The following is a 26,757-nucleotide window of genomic DNA, read 5'->3' as shown; positions in this document are numbered from 1 at the left end:
ATAGCGAGATCTTTGCCTGGATGACGAGATAAGACTACTGCAACTGAACTTTGTCTGCACCCCTCAATTTACCTGCCAATGCTAATAAACCTGAAGGAGGAGAATCCATGCAGTGCAAAAAAAGAGAAAAGAAAAGGAATCCTTAACAAACCATGAAATGCTGAGCTGAGTCTTAAAAATTGTAGTTTTCTACTAAACAAAAAAAATCTGGAATAATGGCAAAGGTCAACCTGTTTGTATTTATAGGGAGCTGTGTCATGTCTCCTGCTGCATGACGTAACACTACAAAACTATAAACTACAGAAAGCACAAACATATTATGAAAAAATGCACGAGTATCATAAGTATGATAAATGGGAGTTGGCTACTAATGGGCTAATTTGAGATATTTTGATCTCTGGTTTAATTTAAAGTGTCGTTTGCAAACTCATCTCATGTTTTGGATGTCAAATCTTAGTCTCCAATGCACTCAGTAACTGGCCAACAAAATAAAAGAGTACAAATGCGAACACATAACTCACAACTAAAACAGCAGTGCAAATGTAACTAACACGCCTGCAACTGATGGAGCTGTTGTCAGAAAAGAACTAAACTCCTCACCTGACAACAGAACAAAGAAGTGTGTCTTCTATCTGCAGGCCCTATAAATAAAACCAGACTCCAAAAAAGGTTCTGCTCCTGAAAGAAGAACAAAGAAGAAAAGGTGTTTCTTTGAGCCAGCGAAGGCAACCAGAAATCAAAAGCTACGTTTGACTAAAAATATTCCCACAGTGAGAAAAAAGAAAACCTATGGAGTTCATCTGCAGTAAACAAATCACACAACAACACGACAAATGCCCTGCTTAATGCACTTGTGCACACAGAGGGGGTTTGTGTGGCTACTTTCCATTTCTATTCTTACATCAAATGCTCTTTCGTCCTGTTTCAAAACAACTTTTGATTATTTTAAGATATTTACTGAAAGCATGCACTGGTGCAGAAAACCTTTTACATAACTATTTATATAATCAGTGATTAACTGGAAATATACAGGTTGTTAGCATAGAATGGTGGGCGTCAACACTGGACTTTCCCACAAAAAAGAAAAGTAAATGTTATCCAAACATTTGAAGCTGATACCAGCAGAACACTTAGCAGTAAAACAAGTGTTTAAAGAATAAAGCTTTGGATCGGGGTTTTACGCATTCGGCACTTGGAGCCAGTTTGGCACAGAATGATGTGACTCCTCTCCTCGGTGGGAGCTCTTGGCTCAGTTTTGTTGCTATTAGGAGAGACACCTCCCAGATTATCCCATTAATTTGCACCCACAGTCCCCCCACCCCTACCCGGTGCGTTGCCCCCTCCCGGCAGGTTTGCCTTCTGCTCAGCTCTCCTCTGCACACCGAGCTGGATGTCCGGACACTTGCTGCGCTGCTCTTAATGATCAGGAGGCACCGCGGGAGCAGGAAGGAGAAGCACAGCGACGACGCACATGGTGAGCTCCTGTGACTGATTTTTGATCGTTTATCGGCTCGAGGTCTGCGGTAGCTGAAGGGGTGTGAAGTTTTATCTGCGCTTTTGTGGCGCTGGAGAGAAGCAGCGACGGAACTTCAAGTGCAGACTGTATTTTCTGTCGGTGGAACTGAGGGCTAAAAGAGGGTTAAATAAAGGCAGAAACGCATTTGTGGGGAATAAAAACTCGTATAAATTACATCAGGGGTAGAGTTATAGCTACGTTTCTCTTTTCAGTTATCGTTTACGCACTTATATTTTCATAGTTGAGAATAAATCTCATTAAAAATTCATTCTTTTAAATGTGATTACTGATTGTTTTACGCGCTGACAAATAAGCTGTAGGACTGAACTAGAAAAAAATACGTTTAATCCTATAAAATGACCTCATGTAGTATAAATTGTTTTACCTCGAGTGTTACTGAAATGTAAATTGCTTATTGTGTTTGTATTTGTATTTTGTATTTTTATTTTATTTTATTTTTAAATAAGAAAACATTCTAAAAAACAATCTGTATTTATTTTTTGTTTGTTTTTTACTGCAACATTGCACAGAACTACAATTTTAAAAAACATATTTTCATTTGTATATTTCTTTTGAATGTAATCGTACGCACGTGGTTTTGCCACTATGTCCCATTATGTTGAGGTAAAAGAAAAATTTAATAAATAAATCAAAACACAATATACGCTCATAACACGATTTCCAATTAGCAGGCCGGGAATTCGGCGCTGTTATTTATCCTAAACGTTAAACACAAGCGAGAATAATGATCAACATTAAACATCAGAGTGAAAGTTTTCTGATCACGTTGCGATAGCCTCGCTGTGTAAATAAAGCTCATAATTGGCTGCAGCTAATTTGCGCTCAACAAAAGCGCAATTAGCTCTGCTGAATTGAGCCAATTAGTCTCCGGGCTTCGCTCTCAGCTCTGGCCAAAGCAATCAGACTAAATATGATAAACATTTACGTTTCATGAACCGTGGCAAAGGGATCATTAAAGTCTAAGGACTCAGGTTAAAGTCAACTCCGGCATCCAGCGTGTATCTGCGGGCTGTTTGCCTTTTAAGGTCCGTTTACAGTTTGTTGGTTTCCCTAAAAGTCCAGTTTAATAAAAATATCACCGCATTTGTCTTAATAAAGACAGCCTGCTTTTTTCTGTCTTTCTTTTCTTAAGGAATTTGGGGACTGGGGTTTACTGGATTGCTGTGAAGTGTTAATTAAAACAAGCTAAAGTTTAGTAAACAAAAAGTTGCTTGTTTGTTTGTTTTTTATGAAACTGTAACACTAATGATTAATTGGCTGTTTTTCTTTTCTTCTTTTTTCTTTCTTTTTAAAAACATATATTTTTTAATCTTGTCCAGTGCTCATAAAAGGCGCAAACCTGGCGGTGTTTTTTGATTCATTTTGCGCCTGCTTCTCATTATTAACTTGCTGTATGACACTATGCGGATTTAATTTGCACACAATTACGCACAGGAATTTTTTTCCCCCCACAATGCCCGAAGTTGTCTTTGGCCTGACTGCAGCGTGGATTCCCAGTGATTTAATTTCCATCTGGTTTTCAATAAGATCATGTGAAGTTGGAGCTGCGCTGAAAGCTTCTTGCCAACTTGTATGAGGCAGTAAAGGGGAAATTGACAGGAAACTCCCCTTGTATTATCAAGCGGGCAACATGTGTTTTTTTTATTCAAAAGTGAAGCAAGTAAATCTTGCAGGTCGGTGCAGAGACACCTTTCAGATCTGAGGGGGCACAGATGGCCCAGGAGGATGCGGCACACGTGCACCGGACTGGCTGTTTGTTGGAGGTGCAAACATGAAGGACAGAGGCCTTTAGCTAAAGATACGAGCAGCGATAATCCATTTTGCGCTGTCTGTTGCTTCCACCTCCCTGGCCACCCCACTAAAATTAGATTATTACACCTAAAACAGAACTCCTGGAATCCGCTCCGCGTGGAATAACACACACATGGGCTTCAACTGTGCGGGCAGGAATGCAGTATGGGAATACAGAGCGCATGCATAGCCTTTCTCTTCTCACCCAGAGCCCAGGGTTGTATTTCTGACGGCTGAGGACAATTGCAAATTAACAAAGGTGTCAGTTTGGTAACATGCGCCAACAGGTGCCCGCTTGGTTCAGCTTCAAACGCGCTGGCTATAAGACAGAGCTTATATAATTGATCATATTTATTTAAAGGCTCCGTGTCTTGGAGCAGAGCTGCAACGTAAAACCCTGGGAAATCTTCCCAGATGCTATCAGCTCGATACAAATCCACCTTATTAAACAACACAGCCGTGTGTTTATTTGCGCAATCCTCATTTTAATCTATTGAAACCCCTTACAGAGGTTGCAGAACTATTTGAATTTAGCATATTTTCCCTCGCTGCGGTTGACCGGGACTGCTGCGCATGACGAGGAATGTTAAAATGTGCGAGACAGGCCAAATCCAGCTCATCTGCTCAGCAGAATAGCTCCAGACACAGACAGGCCCAAAGCTCTGCAAGGGACAAAGCGAGTTAGCAGGTAGCAAGAGAGAGGAACCACAGCAAGAGACAGGAACACAAAAAAGACACGTTTGCTGCGGAACAATTAAACAAGCAAAAAAAAAAAAAGAAAAAAAAAGTTAATTTATGAGTGATAAGTTTTCAGAAGGATATGATCTTCGTTCTTCAGTTAGAATCATAATACAGCAAAAGGCATGGTATATTACTACAGGCCAAGCATGAAAAATGAACATGCATGGATATGGAAAACTATGGATGTATTGCTGTTATTACCCCATAAGATCACATCTCTCTCTCTCTGAAAGCTCCACCAGACTCCTAAATCTACAGAAAGACTCAGTGCAAAACTGTCTAGCAAGCAAATGCTTTTGCAAACAGCATTTTCAGCTGCACCGAAACACCTTATTGAGTTTCCTATTCACTTACATATTCCTATCCATTTATTCAGATGTGAAAAACTTATATGCATGTGCATGAACTCCTGCAGCTTCAGCCTCTACCAAATCATTAAACCACTTTTTTGTTTCTGCTCCCGACATCTCTGCTGCTTTCAAGTTCAGACACATTTCAGCGTTATGAAGAACGGGAGATTTACATCGGGAAATAAACGAGGACTGCAGAGCACGAACACCAGCGCCGCTCTCCTTACTCTCTCCTGTTCGACTATGCTGTAAACATGCCCCCAGGTTGTCAGCAAGTATTTTTCCAGCCCCTTGCCAGCCAAGCATAGCTGCTTCTAAAGATCACCCGCCGGAGATGTTGTTGATCTCATCATACCACTATTTGGCTGTATAAGCTTTTTGAGAGGCAGATTGCTGCCAAGTTATTTCAAAACTTCTGCTCACAGGGTCCTCAAACTGAATGCATAGTTGTTATATCAACAGCTATTGTGTGCATTAAGTTTGCAACTAAGAAAAAGTAGACAAAACTGAAACGGAGATCGAGGCCTCTTCTTGGAGTTAACGGGAAATTCATTCAGAGGAAATCCCGCTCGTCTTCAGCATTTCCGCCCCCGGCATGCTGGCTGTGTGAATTTATTGAAAGCGGTAGAGAAAAACCGTAGTTGAAACCATATCTGCTGGGTTGCATTGGCCATACGAGACAGTTGATCTAGTCTCTGCATTTGGCCTAGAGGGGCGCATTAAAAACCTCAAGGGCCTCACTTAGATGAGCATCCATTTATCAGAGTGGGTGTAATGGGCAAATGTTTAATTAGTCATGTAATGTGACAAAGACAAGAGCAAGTGCATGTCACGGGAATGTTAAACGACCTACCCCTTTCTCTTTTAGCCATGTGTACGCTTCACCCCCACCACCCGCCTACACGCTTATAACTGCCCATTCGCTGAATTCCTGACTGAAATCTCACCACTACTTCCTTGAATCCTCTGGTAGCTTTTTATCCTGCTCATCATCCCTTTGACTTGTCTCCCCTTCTTATACAACCGGTATATCGATACCACATGAAACCAGAGAGCCAATTAATCAGCCGATCAACTTATACGTCTTGCTTTTTATCAGTGTGTTCAGGTTCCCGTGGGGCATGTCTCGACACGTCAGGAATGGCTAGCCGAGGCATTCTGGATCACAGGAATGTGGCTCTCTGGGACCAGGGTCACAGTCAGACCACTAATCACTGCACTTGTTACTTGTTTCCTTTAGCAACGCCACAAAACACAGGCGCCTGCTGAGCCTGTTATTCCCCTTTTGTGCTCAATCAAGTTTAGCTGATTTATTTTCTAGCATTTGGTTGCTTTTGGACATTTGCAGTTTGTCCCCAGGCAGCCGAGAGACCGCCGTGACCTGCACACAGGACCCCTCAGAGTTGTGTGGTCCCAAAAGGGAGGCCTCATATTTCGGTCGATGGCTAATTGAGCGGCATGACGAGGCCGGAGAGGCTCTCAGCCCCGTTCCTCTCCTACGGGTTTGGTTTATGCAGCCCTGCTGACTTTGCTGTCAGTGTCAAACGCTTGTTAGGGCATCATCAATCTCACAGCAGTTAAGAATATTCCCAGAACAGAATGAAAGGGGCAGGTGATAGATGGGCAGGGAGACGGGAGAGTGGAGGAAAAGTTGTTTGAAACCGCCGAAGGATGGCGGATATAAATGAGAAGATGACAGCCCATTTAATGAAGAAAAGAAATCATTTCCCAAAAGCGAAAGGAGAAAGGTGCTGAACTCACCCTGCAATGGAGAAACTTACGTAGTGCTCATTGGGAAATGTGCTTCTGGGCTTTGTGTGAGCAGCGAAAAAACGATAAATCACTGGGCCCAGAGAAAGTAGGTGCATTGTCCATTTTGTCCGGATGCCAAAGCGGACGAATTCTAGTATCAAATCATGACAGAAAAATAAATTACACTCATCACCAATTACACGAAACGGGAAGCGGATTTGTTTGCACTGCAGACCTACACAAGTCAGGGTTTGTCTCTTCAACGGAAGTATCCGAGTAGGGGCTCAAGTCGAACACACATTTCATTCCATAAATCATTTCTACCATCCCAAATGCTAATCTCCAAGTCCTCTTCCTCCCTCTCTGTTTCTCCGTGCCCTCTTTCCTACACCACGACACTACTACACTGCTCATGGTCGGGGCCCTCGCTGCGGTGGCTGCAGCAATGACCAACGGTAAAGATATTTGGAAAGGGAGCAATAAATATGATGGATGTGGTCCAGCTCAGGTTTTAGCCCCAGCTGTCGGGCATGTTTTTTGTTATTTCAGACAGACCTGCTGGGTGCGCGCCCTTCTTCACCCGCATTCATCCACTCGTTTTGGGGTTAAGGAGTGTTTTAAGATGGATAAGTTCTTATAAGTTCTCAAGTTCAAGGGTTCAAACCGGTGGCTGACACTACTGGGAAGATGGGAGATTACATTTTTACAGGATGAAGTCTTTACTGGCAACTACTGAAAGCCAATAAGGTGAACTTGCAGTGATGCAATCAGTTGGTATGGTGTGTTTTCAATAAGGGGACAGGTGGTCCTTCTTAGATTTCCTTCTTCGGCTTCAAATGCGTATCATATAAATCAATCAGTTAGTCTTTTGTTCTTTTCTGATCACGCTCCTGTGGTTTTCCTCTTTAAAAAATGATTTTTTCCTCTCACAGGCTGGATGACATGATGTTCCAACCCTTTTCCCCTCCTCCCTCCACCTCTTTTTGTCCTGTTTTCCTTCTACTCCTCTTCCTCTGTCTTTCCCTCATTTCCTCTTCCCTTCCCCAACCGCCGTTGAGCTGGAATTCACCTAATGACCCCTGCTACCACACAGTTGGCCGTCCGCGACACTGCCTGTCAGAGTTTATCAATGCTGCCTACGGGGTTCCAGTCAACGTGAACCACTCGCTACAAGGAAATGACTATGACAGCCACATCACCACCTTAACCGACCTCAACAATCCCCACAACCTCACATGTTGGATGGCCGATGCAGGTACTGACACAGGAGACTGGGTCCTTACCCTACCGCTGGGCCGCCGCTTTGAGATCACATACATAAGTTTTCAGTTCTGTCACCAAAGGGAGCCATTGGACCCCATCTCCATTTCCATCCTCAAGTCGATGGACTTTGGGCGCACCTGGAGGCCAATGCAGCACTACTCCAGCGACTGCCTCAGGAACTTCAAGCTACCTTCACAAACAGTGGCCCAAACGAGACATCAAGAAACAGAGCCCCTCTGCTCAGACCCACGCCCTCTACAGAAGCAGCAAGGAGGCATGGTGTTGGCCTTCTCCACTCTGGATGGACGGCCATCCTCTCCTGATTTTGACTATAGCCCCACTCTCCAGGACTGGGTGACAGCCACCGACATTCGCGTGGTCTTCCATAAGGTGTCCAGTGAGGTGAAGATAGGCCACATGGATAAGACGGAAGAAGAAAGATGGCTTGACCGTGGACACGACATCAGAGAGGCTGGTGTTGTGAGATGGAGAACGGACTTCAAGGATCAGACTGGAGATCAGGTGGACAAGTTAAACACAGAAAATACACTGGCATTTTTTGACAGGGAGACAAAAAACTCAGAGACAAGGGTGAGGAACAAAGGGGTTAGAATAGATAAGCAAGTCAGGAAGGGCCATTATAAAAGCTCAGGTCAAGATGAAGACGGGCACAACGTCACCAGCAAGGAAGGGGGGGACAGTTTCAGCATGGACACTCTCACTTCTCCTAAAAAGGGCGGGAAAGGCAGAGGGCGTGGCCGCAAGAAGGAAAACAATCATTGGCTGCCTTGCCCCAATGGAGATTGCAATTGGACAGTTGAGGGGCGGAGCAGAAACAACAAAGGGCAGGAGCTGAGGAAACGGAGGAACAACAATCACAATACAAGGCCGAGGAATCTGCAGGCGGCCCAACCTTCTGCTTTTAAGCCCCCCGGCCGAGCTCCTTTTGCCCTCTCGGACCTGCAGGTCGGGGGCAGGTGTAAATGTAATGGACACGCTTCCAGGTGTCGCCGCGACGACACGGGTCGTGCAGTGTGTGTATGCAAGCATCACACAGCGGGGCCAGACTGTGATGTGTGTGAGGACTTCTACTTTGACAGACCATGGCATCGAGCTACGCCCACTAACCCAAACCCCTGTGTTGGTGAGTCCTGCATCACACTGCCTTTGAAAATGCTAACATAAGCACACCTTTGGTCTTATGAAAGAAATCAATGAAATCACTAGAAAACATATTGCAACTGTCAAAAACTGTGCATATAGTAAAGACAGCATGATTGAATCTCAATTTCAAGTACAGGTTTATAGAGGCTATAACTCATCCAGCAACTTAATGTTGCTCAAACAGCACAAGCCAGACATCTGTTTTCAGCATTAACATAAAAACCTTTGCACATCAGATCCTGACCGATACTCAGCAGCCTACAAACATGTTGCAGAGGTCCAGTTCAGTGACTGTTACTCAAGGCAACACACCATTAATTATACATGACTTCAAACATTAATACAATATAAATGAGGGCGCTTTAAAAGATCCCCCCCCATACAGTTGATGTGAAAGTTATTCTCGCTATAAAAAAAGAACAAAAGACACACTCTGGAAGAGAGCTAAGTGTAAGAGGGCTTTGTGTCAACATATTTGCAATCAAACTGAAAGTCATAAATCTGGCTTAAGCCAAAATTTCCCTTATTTGGTACTTTCTGGATACCATATTAAAGCCAAACTGCTGGATTTGAATAACCCATTGTTAATACTTTCTCCAGCCCTGAAACTCTTTTCTTCGTTGGTGTTCACCAGTATTTATTTTGCTTTGCCTATGTCCAGCCTGTGAGTGTAACGGCCACTCCAACAAATGCCGCTTCAGCATGGAGGTGTTTCAGCAGTCGGGCCGGCGCAGTGGAGGCGTGTGTCAGAAGTGTCGCCACCACACGGCCGGACGCCACTGCCAGTACTGCCAGAATGGATACACCCGCAACCACAAAAAGCCGCTCAGCCACCGCAAAGCCTGCCAACGTCAGTGACTGGATGTGTGTGTGTTTAGTGTATATGTGGTGGGGGACACAAGATGGAGGGTAGAGCGAGTGCGTGACCCATACCTTTGATTGACTGTACATTCGCTGAAAGATGAAAAGTAAATCAGAGTGTGATCGTGTTTATGCCCGACTGTCAGAATGTGTGTTGCTATTTGAGCTTACGTGGTCCGCTCTGCCTCTGTACAAGTGTACAAAAGTGTTAATGGGGTGGTTACATTGTGACAGAGGACAGCTATTCCTGTTAGCAATATACAAAAGCACACACAAACCACACCGAGCTGCCTCATGCATCCACATTATTACCACCTGTGGCATCTGCAATGACCCCTGGTGACCTTTGACCGGTGTCATGTCCTAAGTGACTGTGACACCCTAGCTTAGCTGTGTGCAAGCTTGTCCTCTGCTCTAATACTTTGCTGTATATCCAGAATTAACAGGCCTTGTGAGTTTCACACACATTCAGGGATAATAAAAAATATTAAACACGCTCAATATTTTATCACTTTTAAGGCATGAAACAAGAGTATCCTGCAAATTTATACGCTTTTAGTCCTGATTTATTGCTGCTACATTTCACTTAGTAACCATTCAGAGGCCAGCGGTGAGACAATTACTCATTTTCTCCAGGCAGGTTGTTTGGACTTATTGTAAGGATTTGTATAAACATTGTTCGAGTGTGAACAGAGCTGCTGAGGAGAGGCTTCCTCTCCCCATCTGTCTTCTCTCATTGGCCCTTATCCTTTGAAAGCACTGGTAAATAAAAAGCTTTGCAATGTAAACTATGGCAAATCCAGGCAGTAATCATTATACCGTGTAACAGGCAACACTGCTAATATCTACTTAAGAAGGTTCATCTTCACTAAAAAAACTTACCTAAAAGAAACACCAGAGTGATAATGATTCCCTGCAATGGTGTGCAATTTTGTTAATATCTCCACTGAGGAATTTGTCTTTGTTTACCCATCAGGAAACAGACGCCCACCTGGCGTTAGTATAGGCCTTCTGTAATGCTCAGTGACACGCTTGAGGACACATGCTTGTCATTCAGGATTAAACCAGGTCCTGTCACTGATGGATGCATTTATAAGTCCTGTTGTCATGTCTTTCCTTTGTTATGTTATTTTTAACATATCTTAAACCTATCCAGAATATAGATTATTTCAACTGGCTCTGCTCACCATTTTAGCATCTTTTAGCTTGTTATTTTGGTTTACAACCTGCTTGTTGGTGGACAAGAAAACTGAGGCAAAAACAGTACAGAGCTTTAAAATACAGGCTAATAAGCCTGTACTGTAAGGTGAGAATATGTCAGTGTTGGATTTAAAGCTCATGTGAGTACCTACCAAAAAACGTGCTTATTCAGCTTCTAATCTGTTCATTTCTTTCCCAGCGTGTCAGTGCCATCCTGTGGGGGCAGTGGGTGGCTGGTGTAACCAGACGTCTGGTCAGTGCCTGTGTCGACGAGGTGTGACCGGCCTCAGGTGTAACCGCTGTGCCCCAGGATATGAACAGGGGAAGTCTCCTTTACAGCCCTGCATACGTAAGTTTACCGGCCACGCAGATGTCCATTTTAAACCTGCTAACTTTAGCAGTGTTGTCAGAAAGAGTTTTCACTTTGAAGGCAAAACAAGAACTTCTTCCTCTTTCTGTCAGTTATTGATTCCACAAGGTTTAGTGCTACTAAAGAGTGCACAAATGAGCCACACAGTGTGTTTACAACTGCTAGCAAAGCATAAAGGCTGTCAGTGCATGCTAACATTTTCCTCACCCAAGGAAATGCTAACACAAGTGCAGATCACACCAGTTTGTCCTCATCTACAGCAACTCAGATTGTTAATATTGCAATATTAAAAATGAAATTGGAAATGGGTTTTTGGCATGGATTTATGCTAACCTAACCAGAATAGCTCTCCCTTAAAACTAGCAACATGTAGATTGATATTAAGTTAAGTTGATGTTAGCCAGTAGCTCAGTGTGGTTGTATGCAAAATTTGATATTTATCCAACACAGCACTGCATATGCCAAAACCTTTAATTTATAAAGGCAGCTTATGTAGACTCTGAGGCATAATTTATGAGGCGAATGCATCATCAGTAGTCTGAATACATTTTCAAGACCACAAAATGTGTTTGTACAGCAACAATGTTTTTCTGTTTTTGTTTTGTTTTGGTGACTTAGTTTACTAATTCCTCTTAAATAGTTATTGATTGTTCTCATCTGGACTTGAGAGTTTACACAAAAGGATTATTATAATTAGACGTTTTCATAGTTCATACTTGAAGGACACAGATTTAATAAAGCAAACATTTAACATTCATTTAACATTTAATACAGGGCTGAATTTATTATTTGAATGTCTGAATGTAGTCAATAGGTAATCAGCCTGTTAAAGACACAACTGTGATGACCAATAACACTTTTACCATTAACTAATGACTGAAACATCGCTTCCATCATGTCTGGATATTCTTTTCCTCTCTGGGAGGACTCTGCCAGTGGGCTCTGTCTTTTGTCCCAGGGGTTCTGGGTCTGTCTGAGGGATTTCTCTCCTCCTCGCTCTGTTTCAAGGATTTTCGTGTGTTTGTGGAAATTGGTGCAACTGCCATAACACCCATCAGACACAGATCACATTTTGCAGTGTCTCATTTCAGCCTGCATGTGTCCAAGTCAAGTCCAAGTTCCCATGTAATTTTGTTACATAAGTAGAATGTAAAATGTTACATTTATTGAACCTGGTCAAATGGTTCAATACTGCACTTATTTTGCCTATTGAGTTTTGCACACATGTGGGAGTCTTCCAGGACTCTATGAAAACTATGAATAGAGGCCTCAAATCTGAAAGTTATGACAACCTCTTTTGTTTGTTTTTATAAGGATTGATTTCATAACAGCACTTAGTCTTACCGTAATTAAAAATGTTCTCTCTGCACTCGACACCCTTTGGCTTTTAATAGTTTGTTGTCAGTCATGACAAAGTGACTTCTTTAATTTCTCCTTCAGCCTCATTTGTTCGTGGCCTAAATGGATTAAGCGACTCTATCAAGCTGTGTAAGCCTTTATCAAATTGTAGCTCAGTATAAATAGGGCCGCTGCGCTTCAGTTTAATTTGGCCCGATCTCCTCGGCGTGTCTCCTTTTCATCATCCCTGGATGGTTTCCACAGCAGCGATAACATGAGCTGAGCGCTACAGGGAAACCTCATCTGATCTGGTATCAGCGTCAGATCAAGAGGATTGTTGCCACTCACATCTCTGCGCCTGGCCAGCAACAAACATCAGCCATGAGCGCTAATCCACGCGCACATCCCGGGCTAATCGCACGAGTGCCGACAACTACACAGGCTCTGACGCTGTGTTAGTCCCAATCAGGTGACATAGGGAGCCAGCAGCAGGGAGCTTCGCACCTGTTGCACGCCTCAAACTGCCCCCATCGAAGGGCCCAGACTCATAACTCTCCTAGTGAAAGGAGTGAGTGAAAGAGAACCTTGTTTGTTTTTACTCCCAGACCATCTCAGTCTATGTATAGCACCTCTCTGCTCCCACCACCTCGTACATCTCGCCTACACCTCATCAGACAGCCCTAAATGTGTGCAGCAGTCAGGCTAAATTCAATGTTAGCTACCTTTAAACCATTTTATCTATGCTCTGAATAGACCAGGATGTCAGCAGAATTGTCTGACAGGGCTGCATATTTTGGTCAAACTAAAGCTAAAGCAAAACGGAATCCAAGCTAGCTGATGAGATAGCCCCAGCTAACCTTTGCTAAAGCTTTAACTGCAAATTTATGAAATGAAAAATGATCAAGTTTTATGATTTGTTACAAAATAGAAAACAGTTATTTCACATATTTAAAGCAAGTTGATGTGCTGTCACCTCAGCCAAAGTCATCTATGACCTCGGGTTTAATCCTGCGAGGGCCATCGTGAACGATTACTGGAACTGTTATTTTGAAGCATTATCTAAAATAACTGAACTTTTTTCCTCTGAAAGTTATATTTCTACCAACATCTTTGCTGATTTCACTTCAGAATCCTCTTAGCAGCATGTCGCTCTGATGGTGGCTTCTGTTTTTGTTAATAGAGTTTCGATGAATGCCAAAGAAAAGAAAATAGTTGAAATCCCATTAACATGAAATATTGGTCAATGAAAAGTCTTCTCACACTAAGATGAGTTATCTGATTTAGTTAGTTAGTGCTGACTTTTCTCCTAGTGTCATGTTTTGTTGTGTTTTTACTTTGACCTGATATTTCTTGGGTTAGATCATATTTTTATTAATTTATTTATTGCTAATTTTATTCTGTATAGTTCCTATATTGATTTAGGAATGCATGAACAGCATCTTTTGTTTCTGCACTATTTGGAATTTTGCGATATGTGACGATTCAGACATTTGACTTGCCTTGTAAATTTAGAAACATATTAAAAACTAGAAGCCCACTCAGCGACACATTCTCCACCGAGACCAATAACCTTGCATTTCAGTTTTAATCAATCACAGATGTTGCCTAACTGCTGGTTTGAGGTACTTCTTGAATGTCGCCTAGACAATTGTGCTAGACTTTTTAGCAAGAGAACGATTAGCATTAAGAATTGTTTTATGTTTTTTTATTATTTAGAATTAAAAGAAATCTTGAAGATCTTGAATCTTGGAAATCCCTGTACCCTTAATGACTCGGTGTTAATCAATAAAGATGTGATTTTGATGATGATTAGAATAATATATATATATATATATATATATATATATATATATATATATATATGTATATATATATATATATATATATATATATATATATATGTGTATATATATGTATATATATATATATATATATATATATATATATATATATATATATATATATATATATATATATATATGTGTATGTGTATATATATATATGTGTATGTGTATATATATATATATGTATATATGTATGTATGTATGTATGTATGTATGTATATGGGTCACCTTCTCATTTAATTGTTTTTCTTTATTTTTACTACTTTCTGCATTGTAGATACATACTGAAGACATCAAATATATAGATCAAGATATATGGGATTATGTAGCAAAGAAAAGTAAATAACTGCAAATATGTTTTATATTTTAGATCTGCCAGAGTTGCCACCCTTTGCTTTGTTGACAGCGCTGCAAACCCTTCTCTAAATGAGCTTCATGATGTAGTCACCTGAAATGGTTTTCACTTCACAGGTGTGCCTTGTCAGGGTTCATTGGTGGAATTTCTTGCCTTATTACACAGTTTACAGCCTTATTTGACAACCGTCAGATTATAGCATATTATGGCAAGAACCAATCAACTAAGTAAAGAACTGAAGGTCAGTCAGTCTGGAAAATTGCTAAAACTTTAAATGTGCAGTCACCAAAATCATCAAGTGCTACGATGAAACTGGCTCACATGAGGACTGCCCCAGGAAAAGAGGACCAGTTCCAGTAGGAGACACAATCTCTACATCAACTGTTCAGAGGAGACGGCGCGAATCAAGCCCTTATGGTCAAACAGCTGCTAAGAAACTACTAAGGAAAAGCAAGAAGTAGTAAAGATTTGTTTGGGACAAGAAACTCAAGGAATGGACATTAGACAAGTGGAAATCTGTGCTTTGGTCCGATGAGTCCAAATTTGAGATCTATGGTTCCACGTGCCTTGTCTTTGTGTGATGCAGAAAAGGTGAACGGATGGTCTCTACATGCATGGTTCCCACCCTGAAGCTTGAAGGAGCAGGTATGATGGTTTGGGGGTGCTTTGCTGGTGACACTATTGGGGATTTATTCAAAATTGAATTTGACATGTCTACCATAGCATCCTGCAGTGACATGCCATCCTATCCGGTTTACGTTTAGTTGGACCACCACTTATTTTTCAACAGGACCACGACCCCAAGGGCTATTTGACCAAAAAGGAGAGTGATGGAGTGCTGCAACAGATGGCCTGGCCTCCACAGTCATCTGACCTAAACCCAGTCGAGATGGTTTGGGATGAGATGGACCTCAGAGTGAAGGCAAAAGGGCCAACAAGTGTTGGGGACTCCTTAAAGACTGTTGGAAAACCATTTCAGGCGACTACCTCATGAAGCTCATTAAAAGAATGCCAAGAGCGTACAAAGCAGCAATCAAAGCAAAGGGTGGCTATTTTGAAGAATCAAAAATATAAAAGATGCTTTGAGTTACTTCACACTTTTTTTTGTTTTGTAATAAATCCATATGTGTTCATTCATAGTTTTGATGCCGGGAGTGAGCATCTACACCGTAAATAGTCATGAAAATAAAGAAAAAACATTAAATAAAAAGGCGTGTCTAACCTTTTAACTGGTAGTGTACATAGAATAGCATGTCACTAGTCAGCTAGTCACTAAATTCTGATAGAGACCCAGTCATTTTGTTCTGGAAGCAGGCCTGACATGACAGAAATTGCTCAGTTCAGAAAATTTTCTGAAATTTTCATGAAATTTTAGGAGATCAGGCTTGGTAGTTTTTACTAGAGATGGACCGATCCGATATTACGTATCGGTATCGGTCCGATACTGACCTAAATTACTGGATCGGATATCGGAGAAAAATAAAAAATGTAATCCGATCCATTAAATATCACGAAAGCACCTCACAAAACTTGCAACACGCCGTAACTTGCCTCAGAACATTAGCACGTCGGAGCAGTATTCATCACGTGATAGAGCGGCTGTGGCATGCGGGACCTGTCGGTGGTCTGGATAGCATTTGGAGCTTCGCTAGCAACCCGGCATTTCATCTCCGACAAAGTTATCCCGAGAGAAGTAAAGCAAGTGTGTAAGTCCATCTCTGAATGTAAAGCATTCCTGCGTTAAGCTTAACAAACGATATATGGAGCGACTGCCTCTTCTTGCTGCTACTTCAATCATGAAACTGCTTAACGATCAGCTGATCGGCTTTTCAAATCAAAATCAAATCAAATCACTTTTATTGTCACATCACATGTGCAGGCACACTGGCACAGCACATGCGAGTGAAATTCTTGTGTGCGAGACCGTCGTGAGTCTCTTCTTTGTTTTTGGCCCACTTTGCACCAGAAAGAGGAAACCAGCGGTTGAACAACAGCAGCACGTTTAAGCTTGATCAGCTGTTGTTAGAATTTATTTAATATTACTTTCTACTCCAGGATCTTTTTCTACGTAGCTGACGCTGGTAACTGTGCAGGGGCGGATCTAGCAAAGTTTAGCCAGGGGGGCCGATAGGGCATTAACAGGGAAAAGGGGGCACAAAGACATACTTTTCTTTCTTATTCTCATTTAAAATGTCTAGCTTTTAATAAATAATTATCTGACACCCAAAGTTTTAATTTGATGTAAAATGAATAGAAGTCCATTACTGTATATAGTAACTATTAAGTCTAATATATATACCCTAGTAAGCTATAGTACTTTTTCCTTTGGGAAGGTACCATCTGTGCAGTCTGCAATTTTGTTGAAGAAAGATGTTGAACCTATTTAATATTTCTTGAAAAATAATTGATTTCTGTGCATTTTTTTTCACACTGCATCAAATTAAGGTTGATTACGTCGATTAAGCATCATGAGGTGGAGCGTGAGGGGTGGTTCCCTATTTTTTATTTATTTATTTTTGTTGTTGCTGGGAGTTGGAACCCTATTAGTTAGGTTGCTTAATATTTACGCTAAGTACTCTTTAAAATACCAGAATAGGGAGGATGGTGTAGGTCTAAGTTTATTAGATTGATCAGTATTGCTGAACTATGAAATATTTTTTTTTTGCATACAGGTATAACAGAATAGCTTTAGTGTAGTTGTTGTTTTAAACTTGAGTATGAACTTATACAAAATGCAGCAAGATATTTAAAAAAACAGTTTTGTTGATTAAAAAACACTATATCGGATTCATATCGGTATCGGCAGATATCCAAATTTATGATATCAGTATCGGACATAAAAAAGTGGTATCGTGCCATCTCTAGTTTTTACATACAAAAGATATCCCTGTCTGTCAGTCGCATATATGGATATCATATTGTCACTAGCCCTGCTCATGCAGGTAGCCCCATTTGCCTCATTGGAACCCTTGACATGTACTATAAGTACACTTACAGAAACCCACAGCACCTTCTTGACTTTTAAACACGAGGGACCGTCAGCTGGAAGGGGGTGTTGGGTGTCAGTGGCCCAGTTGTGTCATAGAAGACCAGACCTGGACAGAGGACGATGCGTGAGCTTATATGGCGGCACTGTCACACACAAACTTTTACAAGAGCCTGGGTTATGCACGCGTCACCAACCAGGATGTTAATCCACACCACCGACACGCACTACTCTGTTTAATGTTTGAGACAAAACCATACAAGAAGTGAAGGTCTGACCCTATTAAATTCCAAAAAGTAAAGTTTGCATCTGTCTGTGTGTTAGAGAGAGCACCACAGGATGGGTTTGTGGACCATAAAAGGACCACACACACGTTCATTTTGACATTTGCTTATCTTCTGCATGGGCATGCCTCACGCAGCGAGGGTCATTCAAACACAACGCACACATATAATGCACAGAAGTGAAACAGACTGACAGCTCTGGAAAGTGTCCTGAAGTTTCTCTTTGTGTGTCTGTTTTGTCTGAAACTGTGTTTATGCTTGCAGGAATTCCAGAAGTTGCTCCAACTCCAGTGTACCAACCTCAGTACAGCATAGGTAGGTCTGATGTATGGCAGTCCTGGAGAAATGCTTTGCATCAATGTGATGAAGCTCCTTGAATTATTTTTTTAAGCAGACAATCATTCATAGACAAAAATGGAGAAGAAGGCAAGTCTGGAAAATTGTATCCTGAAAGACAGTTTTATACAGAAAGTAACTTTATAACTTTTTATAACTTTAAACCTTTAAACTAATCTATTAACTAAACTTCTGGTACTTAAATATATTAAACCAATATCTAATTTTTCTACTGTAAAATTTTCTGCCTGCTGTAACCTGCCATAATAACTTATGATATCCGAATGCCTCATGCAGGAAATTGTGTAACTGACAACAAGATTTGATTGAGTAATAACAATAAAGTTTTTCCCTTTTCTATCCTCTCCCCCGCTGATGTCACCGCAGCATTTAGATTTATGGCTTTTTTGTGCGATCATATATCAGATCTCCTCTGAAGGCGTGCCACATATTTTTTAACAGATCAGTCCTTGAATTGAAACTGCTCTGGGAGCTGCTGCTCACTCTCTCCACGGAGTGGCTAACCACTCCCTCCTAGCGGCGGCTCGAAGAATGTCCCACCTGCTGCAGTTGGGATCATCTGTTAGTCAAAGGATACTGTGATGACAAATAGAAGCAGCCATATTGTAATTAGGGGAAAAGACATGTGCTGATATGCTTGCTATGAAATGATATCCACCCTCATTTGACGATTCTCTCTCCCTCTCCCCCCCTCTGCTTGTCTCTCATGTAGCGGAGGAGTGCGTTTCATACTGCCAGCCTTCTCAGGTTAAAGTCAAGATGAACTTGGAGACCTATTGTCGAAAGAACTATGGTTAGTGGCCATTTTTCTGTTTTAACCACTATATATTTTTATTATATTATTAAATATAATTTAACAATTATAGTGTTTCCTGCTATCCATATTTGATATGAGCATCCACAGTGTATGTATGACAGAAAATAGAAAAGTATAACCAGTCTTTAAATTATTTATTCAAATGAATCAAATCTAAATTGTAACAAATATTTAAATTGTGGACCAAAAGAATCTATCAAAAATACTATTTATTTTTTTTTACTATGTTGTGCCTGTGTTTGTTAGTGCTGAAGGTGCAGGTGAAAGGTATGGAGCGCTCAGGTCCCTGGTGGCAGTTTTCCATCTTGGTGCAAGTCGTCTTCCGCACTGGGTCCCACGCCCGCATTCGCAGGGGCTCTCAGTCCCTTTGGGTCCCTGACCGCGACCTTGGCTGCGGCTGCCCCGCCCTCCAGGTGGGTCGGACAGTCCTCCTGATCGGAGCAGATGAAGGAGAGCAGCCCTGGGTGCCAGAGGAGAAGCGCCTGGTGGCAGATCGCTCTACTCTAGCCCTCCAGTGGCAGGAACACTGGAGCCCCAAACTCAGGGCTTTCCGGGGGCAGGACAAGAGGGGCCGCTGTCCACCAAAACAGGCAAACAACCACCAGCGCTACAGGGAAAACCCAAAACCTCAGTCTGGTTATGTCCCCCCTCACTTGCTGACTGAGAAAGATGTCGAGCCTCACGCTGCAAACACACACAAGACTGAAAGCACAGAAGTGCCGCACATGTTCAAAGTTAAATCCACTGAGGCGACACTACCCTCTTCTTCTTCACCCAATCCAGTGTGTTCTACTCAAAACCCTTCATGAAAACTTTAACAGTGAGAAGATTTAAAGACTCAAATTCTATTATATTGAAATTCTCAAAAAACAGAAGAACTACAAGGAGTAAAATGTACATTATTCCATTTTTTTGTCAGTGGACTTGACAATCAGGTGAGAAGAAAGCTCAAAGAAACCCTTCAACACCGAAACACATACCCACCTTTAGGTTTATGTACATTCTTAAGAGGTTAATTATTGCATAATGAGTTTTGCAGCAACATAAAGTGGTATCACTCAGTGATGATGAATCTGTGAGACTAAAATGGTGAAATGTAAAATGAAAGTATCATTATTTTAATATTTCTACTAAGGAAAATTCTGAAAATTAAAGTCTGACTGAACTTTGAAAAATGTCAATTAGCATTTTGTCTTGAAAATCTATATTTAGATCATATTTATTTATTGAATTGTTTAGCTAAAGTGAAAATATTACAATAAATGACATCATAAAAGTATTTACAATAGTAATTAACATAATGACAAATGGTTTAGTTAATGTGCAAAAATGTGATTGATTTTTTTTTTTACTAGTAAATATTTTATTGTAAATTGCCCATTATACCATTTTAGACTTTATTTTTAATTCACATGTAAATTTGGGAAAAGCAAATACTGAAAAGTAATCTCTGAAGCAATTTCACTAAATTAAAATAACCGAACAAAGTTGAAAGTCATGTAGCTCACATGGATAATTACAACAGAATGTGTCTGTTATGTAAAACCATGCTGGAGACTGCAAATTTGCATTTATTATAAATAACTAATATTTACTATTACATCGATGCTGTAGTTTTACAGTTTAAATCCAAAACTTTCAAAACTAAACAGATTAATTAATACATTATTTATTTATTTTGCTGAACTACTTACATTTGTTCCCCTTTAATCAACTTGAAATATTTGCAGAATATGTATATCCCACGTAAAAGTATAATTTCAGTGTATTTATTTTTGTTATTTCTGTCTGATATGGACATCAGTTAAAATAGCCTTCATAACGTGTTGCTCAGATTGTGTTTTTTTTACCTTCATGTAAGAAAAACGAAGCTGTGACACCACGAGTGCATTGGGCAGCCGGGTTAGCACAGACAAGATATTATTATATTATTAAATTCCATTTTTAAATTTGACAAATATCTTTACTCTTGCTTGTCTAAAATAATGAAATTAAAAAACTGAAAACTGAAATTTTTCATTTAGGCTAATTCAATTTAGACAAAGAAAACTCATTGATTTTTAAATTAAAACATTTAAATAAGAACACTTTATTATGTATGTACATATAGTACATTTCAATTCTAAAAATGTAAAAAAAAAATTGCTTTAATTTTCTTTTTGAGTTTCTTTCTTTCTTTTCGCATGCATTTCAGTAGTGGGAGACGAAAAACCTCACTGCACTCACACCTTTAATTCAAACTGTACAATGTTTGATGAAAAGAGACTTTATCTACAATCTGTTCCCTCACTGGACAGCTGACACAAAGACCAAACTAACTTAACCTCATTTTCTAGGAATCCTCAGATACACCATAAGGAGCCCAGATACGGATCTAAAAAACATCGGTCCAACCTGTCGTCATGACTTCTGTTTCCATTTGGGAGATATCGCGTCATAGCCCAGGGGAAATGGGGGGTGGTTGGAGGTTATGAAGACAGATGGAAGAGTTCCTATTTGTTGAGCAGCCACCTTGTTTTGGTGGGACCTGTGTCAGCGATTGGCTGTGCAGCTGTGGTGAAGGCTATGATTGAAAATAAAGAGAGAAAAATAGACTCGCTGACTGATGACCTCGCAGCGGGACTGAACATACAGTACACCGAAGAGTGTGTGAGACTGTTTTGGGGCCTCTTTTCCTTTTCTTATGAGGTCCAAACATCCGTGCAACCAGCTGGCAGCTTACCATGCTAATTATGCTTCCAAACAAGCTGCTCAGATGTCTTTATACAGTAACCCAACATGCAGCATGTTTTCTGTACACTGTCTTTAATCATTTACCAGAAAAAAAACATAGACTTAGTTTTATACTTATTCAAATACAAACTCTTTTTTAACCACTTAGGGTGACCTTTGTAAGAAATCAGTCAGATTTAAGTGCACATTCACAATTCTGTACTTGTGAAGACCTTAAATATCTCATTTTGACGGATCTATATTCATCACACATATTCTTCAACACCTTAAACTCAGTAAATGGAATGACAACAATACTATAAATATTACATGAAAACAGCCAAAAATGTCAGAAATACAAAAAGAGAAAATTTTAATAAAGTTTAATGTAATCATCTTTGGCATTTTTACTGGCCTATAGTTTTTTCAAAAAAACAACTGTAGTCATTTCATAATGTGTGTTGATTCAGACCATTCATCTAAGTGTCTTTGACTAATACTTTGATGCTAGCTGGTGATAAAAAAGCTCTCAAACAATACATATAAATGTTAATTACACAATATGTGTGGATATGTGTACTGTGTGTACTATGTAAAGTGTTTCAGATATAAACCGTAAAGAGATGTAATGTATGGACCATCTTTTTAGCATCTTTCAGCTCACTGTTTTGTTTTTAAGGCGTTCAATATACTGTTTTGGTTCACTTTCACTGCTCTAATTAGCACGCTTTCAACAGCAGGCAGCTGTTTTCAGTTTAAAAAAATTCAAAACACAGCTGTACACTACCAGGAAAACAGCAGACAGAAAAACTTTGGCAATTAACTGGCAAACACAGTGGATCATTTAGTAGCTAAAAACAGATATTGTCCTCAGGAGTTGGTGGAGACCAAAATATAGCTACAAGTAGAGTGATTATCAGGTGGATGCAAACATACTGCAAGTAATTTCTTGGTATTCTGTGTTTTTCAAAATCCAGTGAAAGTGATAAATAACTCATGTCAGGTTTGTGTTTCCAGCTTGCAAACAACAACAAATTGTAGCAAAAACCATCCAATGTCACGTTTTCATTTTGGCAGCTAAAAACAAGAAAAGGAGTTTCTGCACCCTGAAACACCAAACAACCCAAAACGAGAAGGGCACGGCTGTAAAAGTTAACAGTGCGTAACACACAAATTATGTGTGTGTGTCAGAGGAAAAAAGTGCAAGTCAACACATGCACAATCATGTCTCGGTGTGTGCGCGTGTGTGTGTGAAGCACCTGCTGCGTTGCTGCAGGAAGCACCTGTCAGCAGTCGTCTCCGCGGTGCAGCCCCTGTCGACATGAGGGTTTGATCCCAAAACTCCCCAAACACACACACTTACACCGACACTAACAGACAACTTAAGCCAGTGGCTCGCTCTGCAGCAGGGGCTTCGCATAGTCTGCGGCTTTGCTCCAGTTAAACTGACAACATGTTCTTTTCTGAAGCGCTGTGGATGGGGGTAGGCTCCCTGTTTTGGTGGCATGTGGGAAAAAAGGAGATCAGATTCTTCTTCTGCAGAACGGGAAGCAGCAGTGTGTGTGTTTGTGAGCGTGTGGTATTATGTTTACAGCCTGCCGAGGGCACGTTTTACGAGAGGTGATTCCTCCTGTGTTGCAGCCAGAGCCAAAGTTCAACTAGACTTCTTGCAAACACACCAATTTGCTTTGTCCTCAAACACATACACACACATTTAACACTATTCTCATCCCGTCTACACACACACTCCAAATTGTTGCCTCGCACCCAAGAGCTTAAGTCCAAGTTCAGAAAGTCACACTGTTTTCAGGATGCACACACACAAAGACACGGAGGCTTCTGTTAACCTGAGAGGCAGAGGGTCAATCCCTGTGATCCTGCAGCCTACATGCCTTCCATACAGACATGCCGCCGACACCGCAACCCGACTCCCGGCCAGATTAGGACTAATCAAGCATGGCACAGCTCAGGGCAGCAACGGCATGACACACACATGTAGACAAACACATGGATATACTGTACTACAAACATGTGCCAACCCTTCCTCTTTAAAATTTCTGATCAAGTATTTGCCAAAAATATGACCACAGAGAGAAAAATTATTTCTTGCATCAAGTATCATTATTAACAGTGCATGCAACATTTTATAATGTGGATTTTGCTCCTTGTTTCGGTTTCAGTCTGTTAAATTTCCTGGCAGTTTTTGATAGTTCAGGTTTTATAGGGTTAATGCTTTCCTACAGAACATAAAATGTCTGAAAATACACAAATTCCACACCAGTGAGAGTCTATCCCTCAGAAAACGCGGCTGCTGAATTGAAAGGTCTAATTTAATGTCCAGGTTTGTCTTCCTTCACTTATTTTTGGCACCATGTAACAAATGTGCATGACACTCTTCCAGAAGTGAATAGGAAACACCCGCAAACAAAGAATGAGCAGCTGCTTCGTACTCTGACGCTTTTATATACTCTCCAGATTCACTTCTGTAACTCAACAAGTTGTTGTTGATATGACTCTTGTTCATTTCTGACATCTGAGGAACTGAAGATCCAGTGGATTACTTTTATTTTTGACATCCTAACAACAGCAGAAAATTCTTAGTGATTGCATGACGGGCAGCTGATGCTACCAGTAGCAGGCCGGAGCAACACTGCATGGAGAAAAGTCTCGAAAATCGAGTCCCATTGCAACAGTCAAGCACCTATCTATGCTGTCTGCCTTTACAAACATTCGAGAAAGAATGAGCCATTTGAATATGAGCAACAAGTCAGTTTGTGAAATTCTTCCTTAGTACACATTTCATGATCAGCCATGAGTGGTTTGATTGCAAAGTGAAAGTGTTTAGGAACCACAGCAACTCAACCATGAAGTTGTAGAGCAGGGTCACCGGGTGACTGGGTGGCTGGAGCTCCAAACCTCATCTGTCCTTAACATCAGCACAAAAAGTGTGCACCGGGAGTCATGATTTCCATGGCTGAGCAGGTCCTGTTGGTGTAATGTGCACTTTTTTTCCACACAATATTTGTGTAAACTGTAGTGTGCACAATCAGAGTCTTTGATACGAGTTTGAAACCAAATAAAAAAAAATATGACTGTCTTCATGTTGTGTTTTTCTTTTTTTTTCTTTTTTGCAACTGGCATTTTTGAAAGGATTTTCTCTCTAAAGGAGAGGGGCTTACAAGACTAATAGTCTATTTAAAGCAACCTGGATGTACACCAAGATTTTACAGGTTCTTCTTTTGCCTGTCAACCACGTCTCCACTTATTTTAATGAAATTCAGATTGGTTTTCCAACAAGCGTTGTGTTACATAGTAACTTCTGCAGGATTTTCTCTTTGTTCCTGCTCTGGGTTAGATCCTGCTTTAACTCTATCCAGCTGAACTCTGAGGTTGTTATCCTTTATGTCTTAAACAGCCTTGACTGTGCTCTTACAGGTCAGGTACTTAATTAATGCCTCATCAATCAGAGCAGGCTGGTCTTTGGAGAATGGCTGCATTAAAGCAAACCAGAAGATTTTCGAGTGCTGCAACAACTTATAGTGTAAAAAAAATTATGTATTTCTTGCACTATGAAAGCGCATAAAGCTATTCTGGTAGATCCCAAAATGACATTTTAAACCTTTAAATGTATTTAAGAGAAGTGAACTCATAGGTTTAATATGCAGAGCATACATGCTCGTCTGTATAATGTTTTTGCATGAGACCGTGAGGACCTGCCGTCACGTGGCTACAGCTTGACTTTTCCCATTAAAGTTTTCCCACCAGTCGCAGGTGTGGACCGGTCGTCTGGTCCCTGTTTGGCCACAAATGTCTGGGATGTGTCAGGCCGTCCTCAGCTCTGCTCCCTTTGTAGTCTGCAATGGGAGGCTCGTTTTGTCTTTGTAGTCATTAAGCAGAACCTTATTTTGGCAGCCACCGTGTTAGAGGGGACAGGTGATTTATAGCGGAGGGAGCAACAGGGTGATCCCTGCCATTCGTTTCTTTTTTGGGAGGGATGGGGGCTCATTCTGGATGTTTTTATGGCGTCTAAACACACTCTACAGTCTATTAGTACCCTGTGCGCAGGACTCGGAGTCCAGGATTAGCGATCAAAAGACTGATGGCGGGGGCACTGGGGTAAAAGGTTGGAGGTAACATTAGCCCGGCCTGCCCAGGTGGCGTGGCTGGAAAGAGACTCCCATATGTGGTGTAGATGGGTCAAACGTGGGCTGTGTGTGTGGGTGGAGGCTTCCAGCATGCTGTATGTGGAGCCTGTGTGTGCATGACTTTTATGGAGCATACTGAACTCCGTCTAGTTGGATCTGAACCATAACTGATTAGATTTCAGGCTCAGAGTGGTGACCGCTGACCTTCTTACAAATGAAATGTGGTTGATTTTTCCGCAGCCACATCTCACCTTCACAGCACTTGGTGTGCCACTGCAATCTACTTCACTTACTCTGAAAAAACCTACTTAAAATCACCCTTTTTGCTAAAGTTCCTGTGAGCAGCTTTGAGTAAAAATGAGGAAAAAGACAGAAATTTAAAAATTGGGTTTTAATTTTGCCTGGGCAGTCATCCTTAGAATTAAAAAAATAAGGGAATTAAATAACATTGAATAGATTTCAGTTTTGATTCCTTAAGATGACTTTTTACTGAAAACTAAATAGACTTTGTTGGTATGCTGTATACCTAACAGGTCATGAATGTACTGAACTGACACGAAAAGTCATCATTATCTGAATCTACTGTTGAAAGTACTGGTTTGCTTTGCTTCCTACTTTATATTATGTAAGTTTAATATAATGTGTGATGTAGGTATAGAACTATTTTAGCTTTGGCCAGTTAAATGCTTGACGTGTCTTTTACGACCTGCTGTTCGGGACATATCTAACAACAAATTTTGCAAATTTTAAATGTAGCAAAAAACACACAAGAGTTCATTTTTTAAAATTCAATAAATAGGTTTATTCTTATTGGTAATCTTACAGCAGTCTCTCACAGTGTGGTTTCTAACCATTTATATGTCTTGCTGGCCATGACACAGCTGGTGGTC

At 40.9% G+C, this 26,757-nt stretch overlaps 1 protein-coding gene across 1 annotated transcript; it reads left to right on the top strand.

Annotated features, from left to right (window-relative positions):
• Positions 1-1,423: 1,423 nt before the first annotated feature.
• On the top strand, positions 1,424-19,990 carry ntn5 (netrin 5). Its single transcript, XM_085350906.1, has 7 exons — positions 1,424-1,474; positions 7,104-8,578; positions 9,260-9,448; positions 10,859-11,008; positions 18,101-18,151; positions 18,906-18,986; positions 19,257-19,990. The coding sequence occupies exons 2-7, from the start codon at positions 7,114-7,116 to the stop codon at positions 19,817-19,819; spliced, it is 2,499 nt and encodes an 832-aa protein (XP_085207032.1). The 5' UTR covers positions 1,424-1,474; positions 7,104-7,113; the 3' UTR covers positions 19,820-19,990.
• The last annotated feature ends 6,767 nt before the right edge of the window (positions 19,991-26,757 follow it).

The sequence above is a fragment of the Diplotaxodon limnothrissa genome, linkage group LG3 (genome assembly GCF_057381915.1).
Source record: "Diplotaxodon limnothrissa isolate DT_005_m linkage group LG3, D_limnothrissa_male_GT1.1, whole genome shotgun sequence".
In the NCBI taxonomy this organism is placed as follows: Eukaryota; Metazoa; Chordata; class Actinopteri; order Cichliformes; family Cichlidae; genus Diplotaxodon; species Diplotaxodon limnothrissa.
Note: the sequence above shows the minus strand (reverse complement) of the source record. Positions and strands in the feature narration are given on the sequence as shown.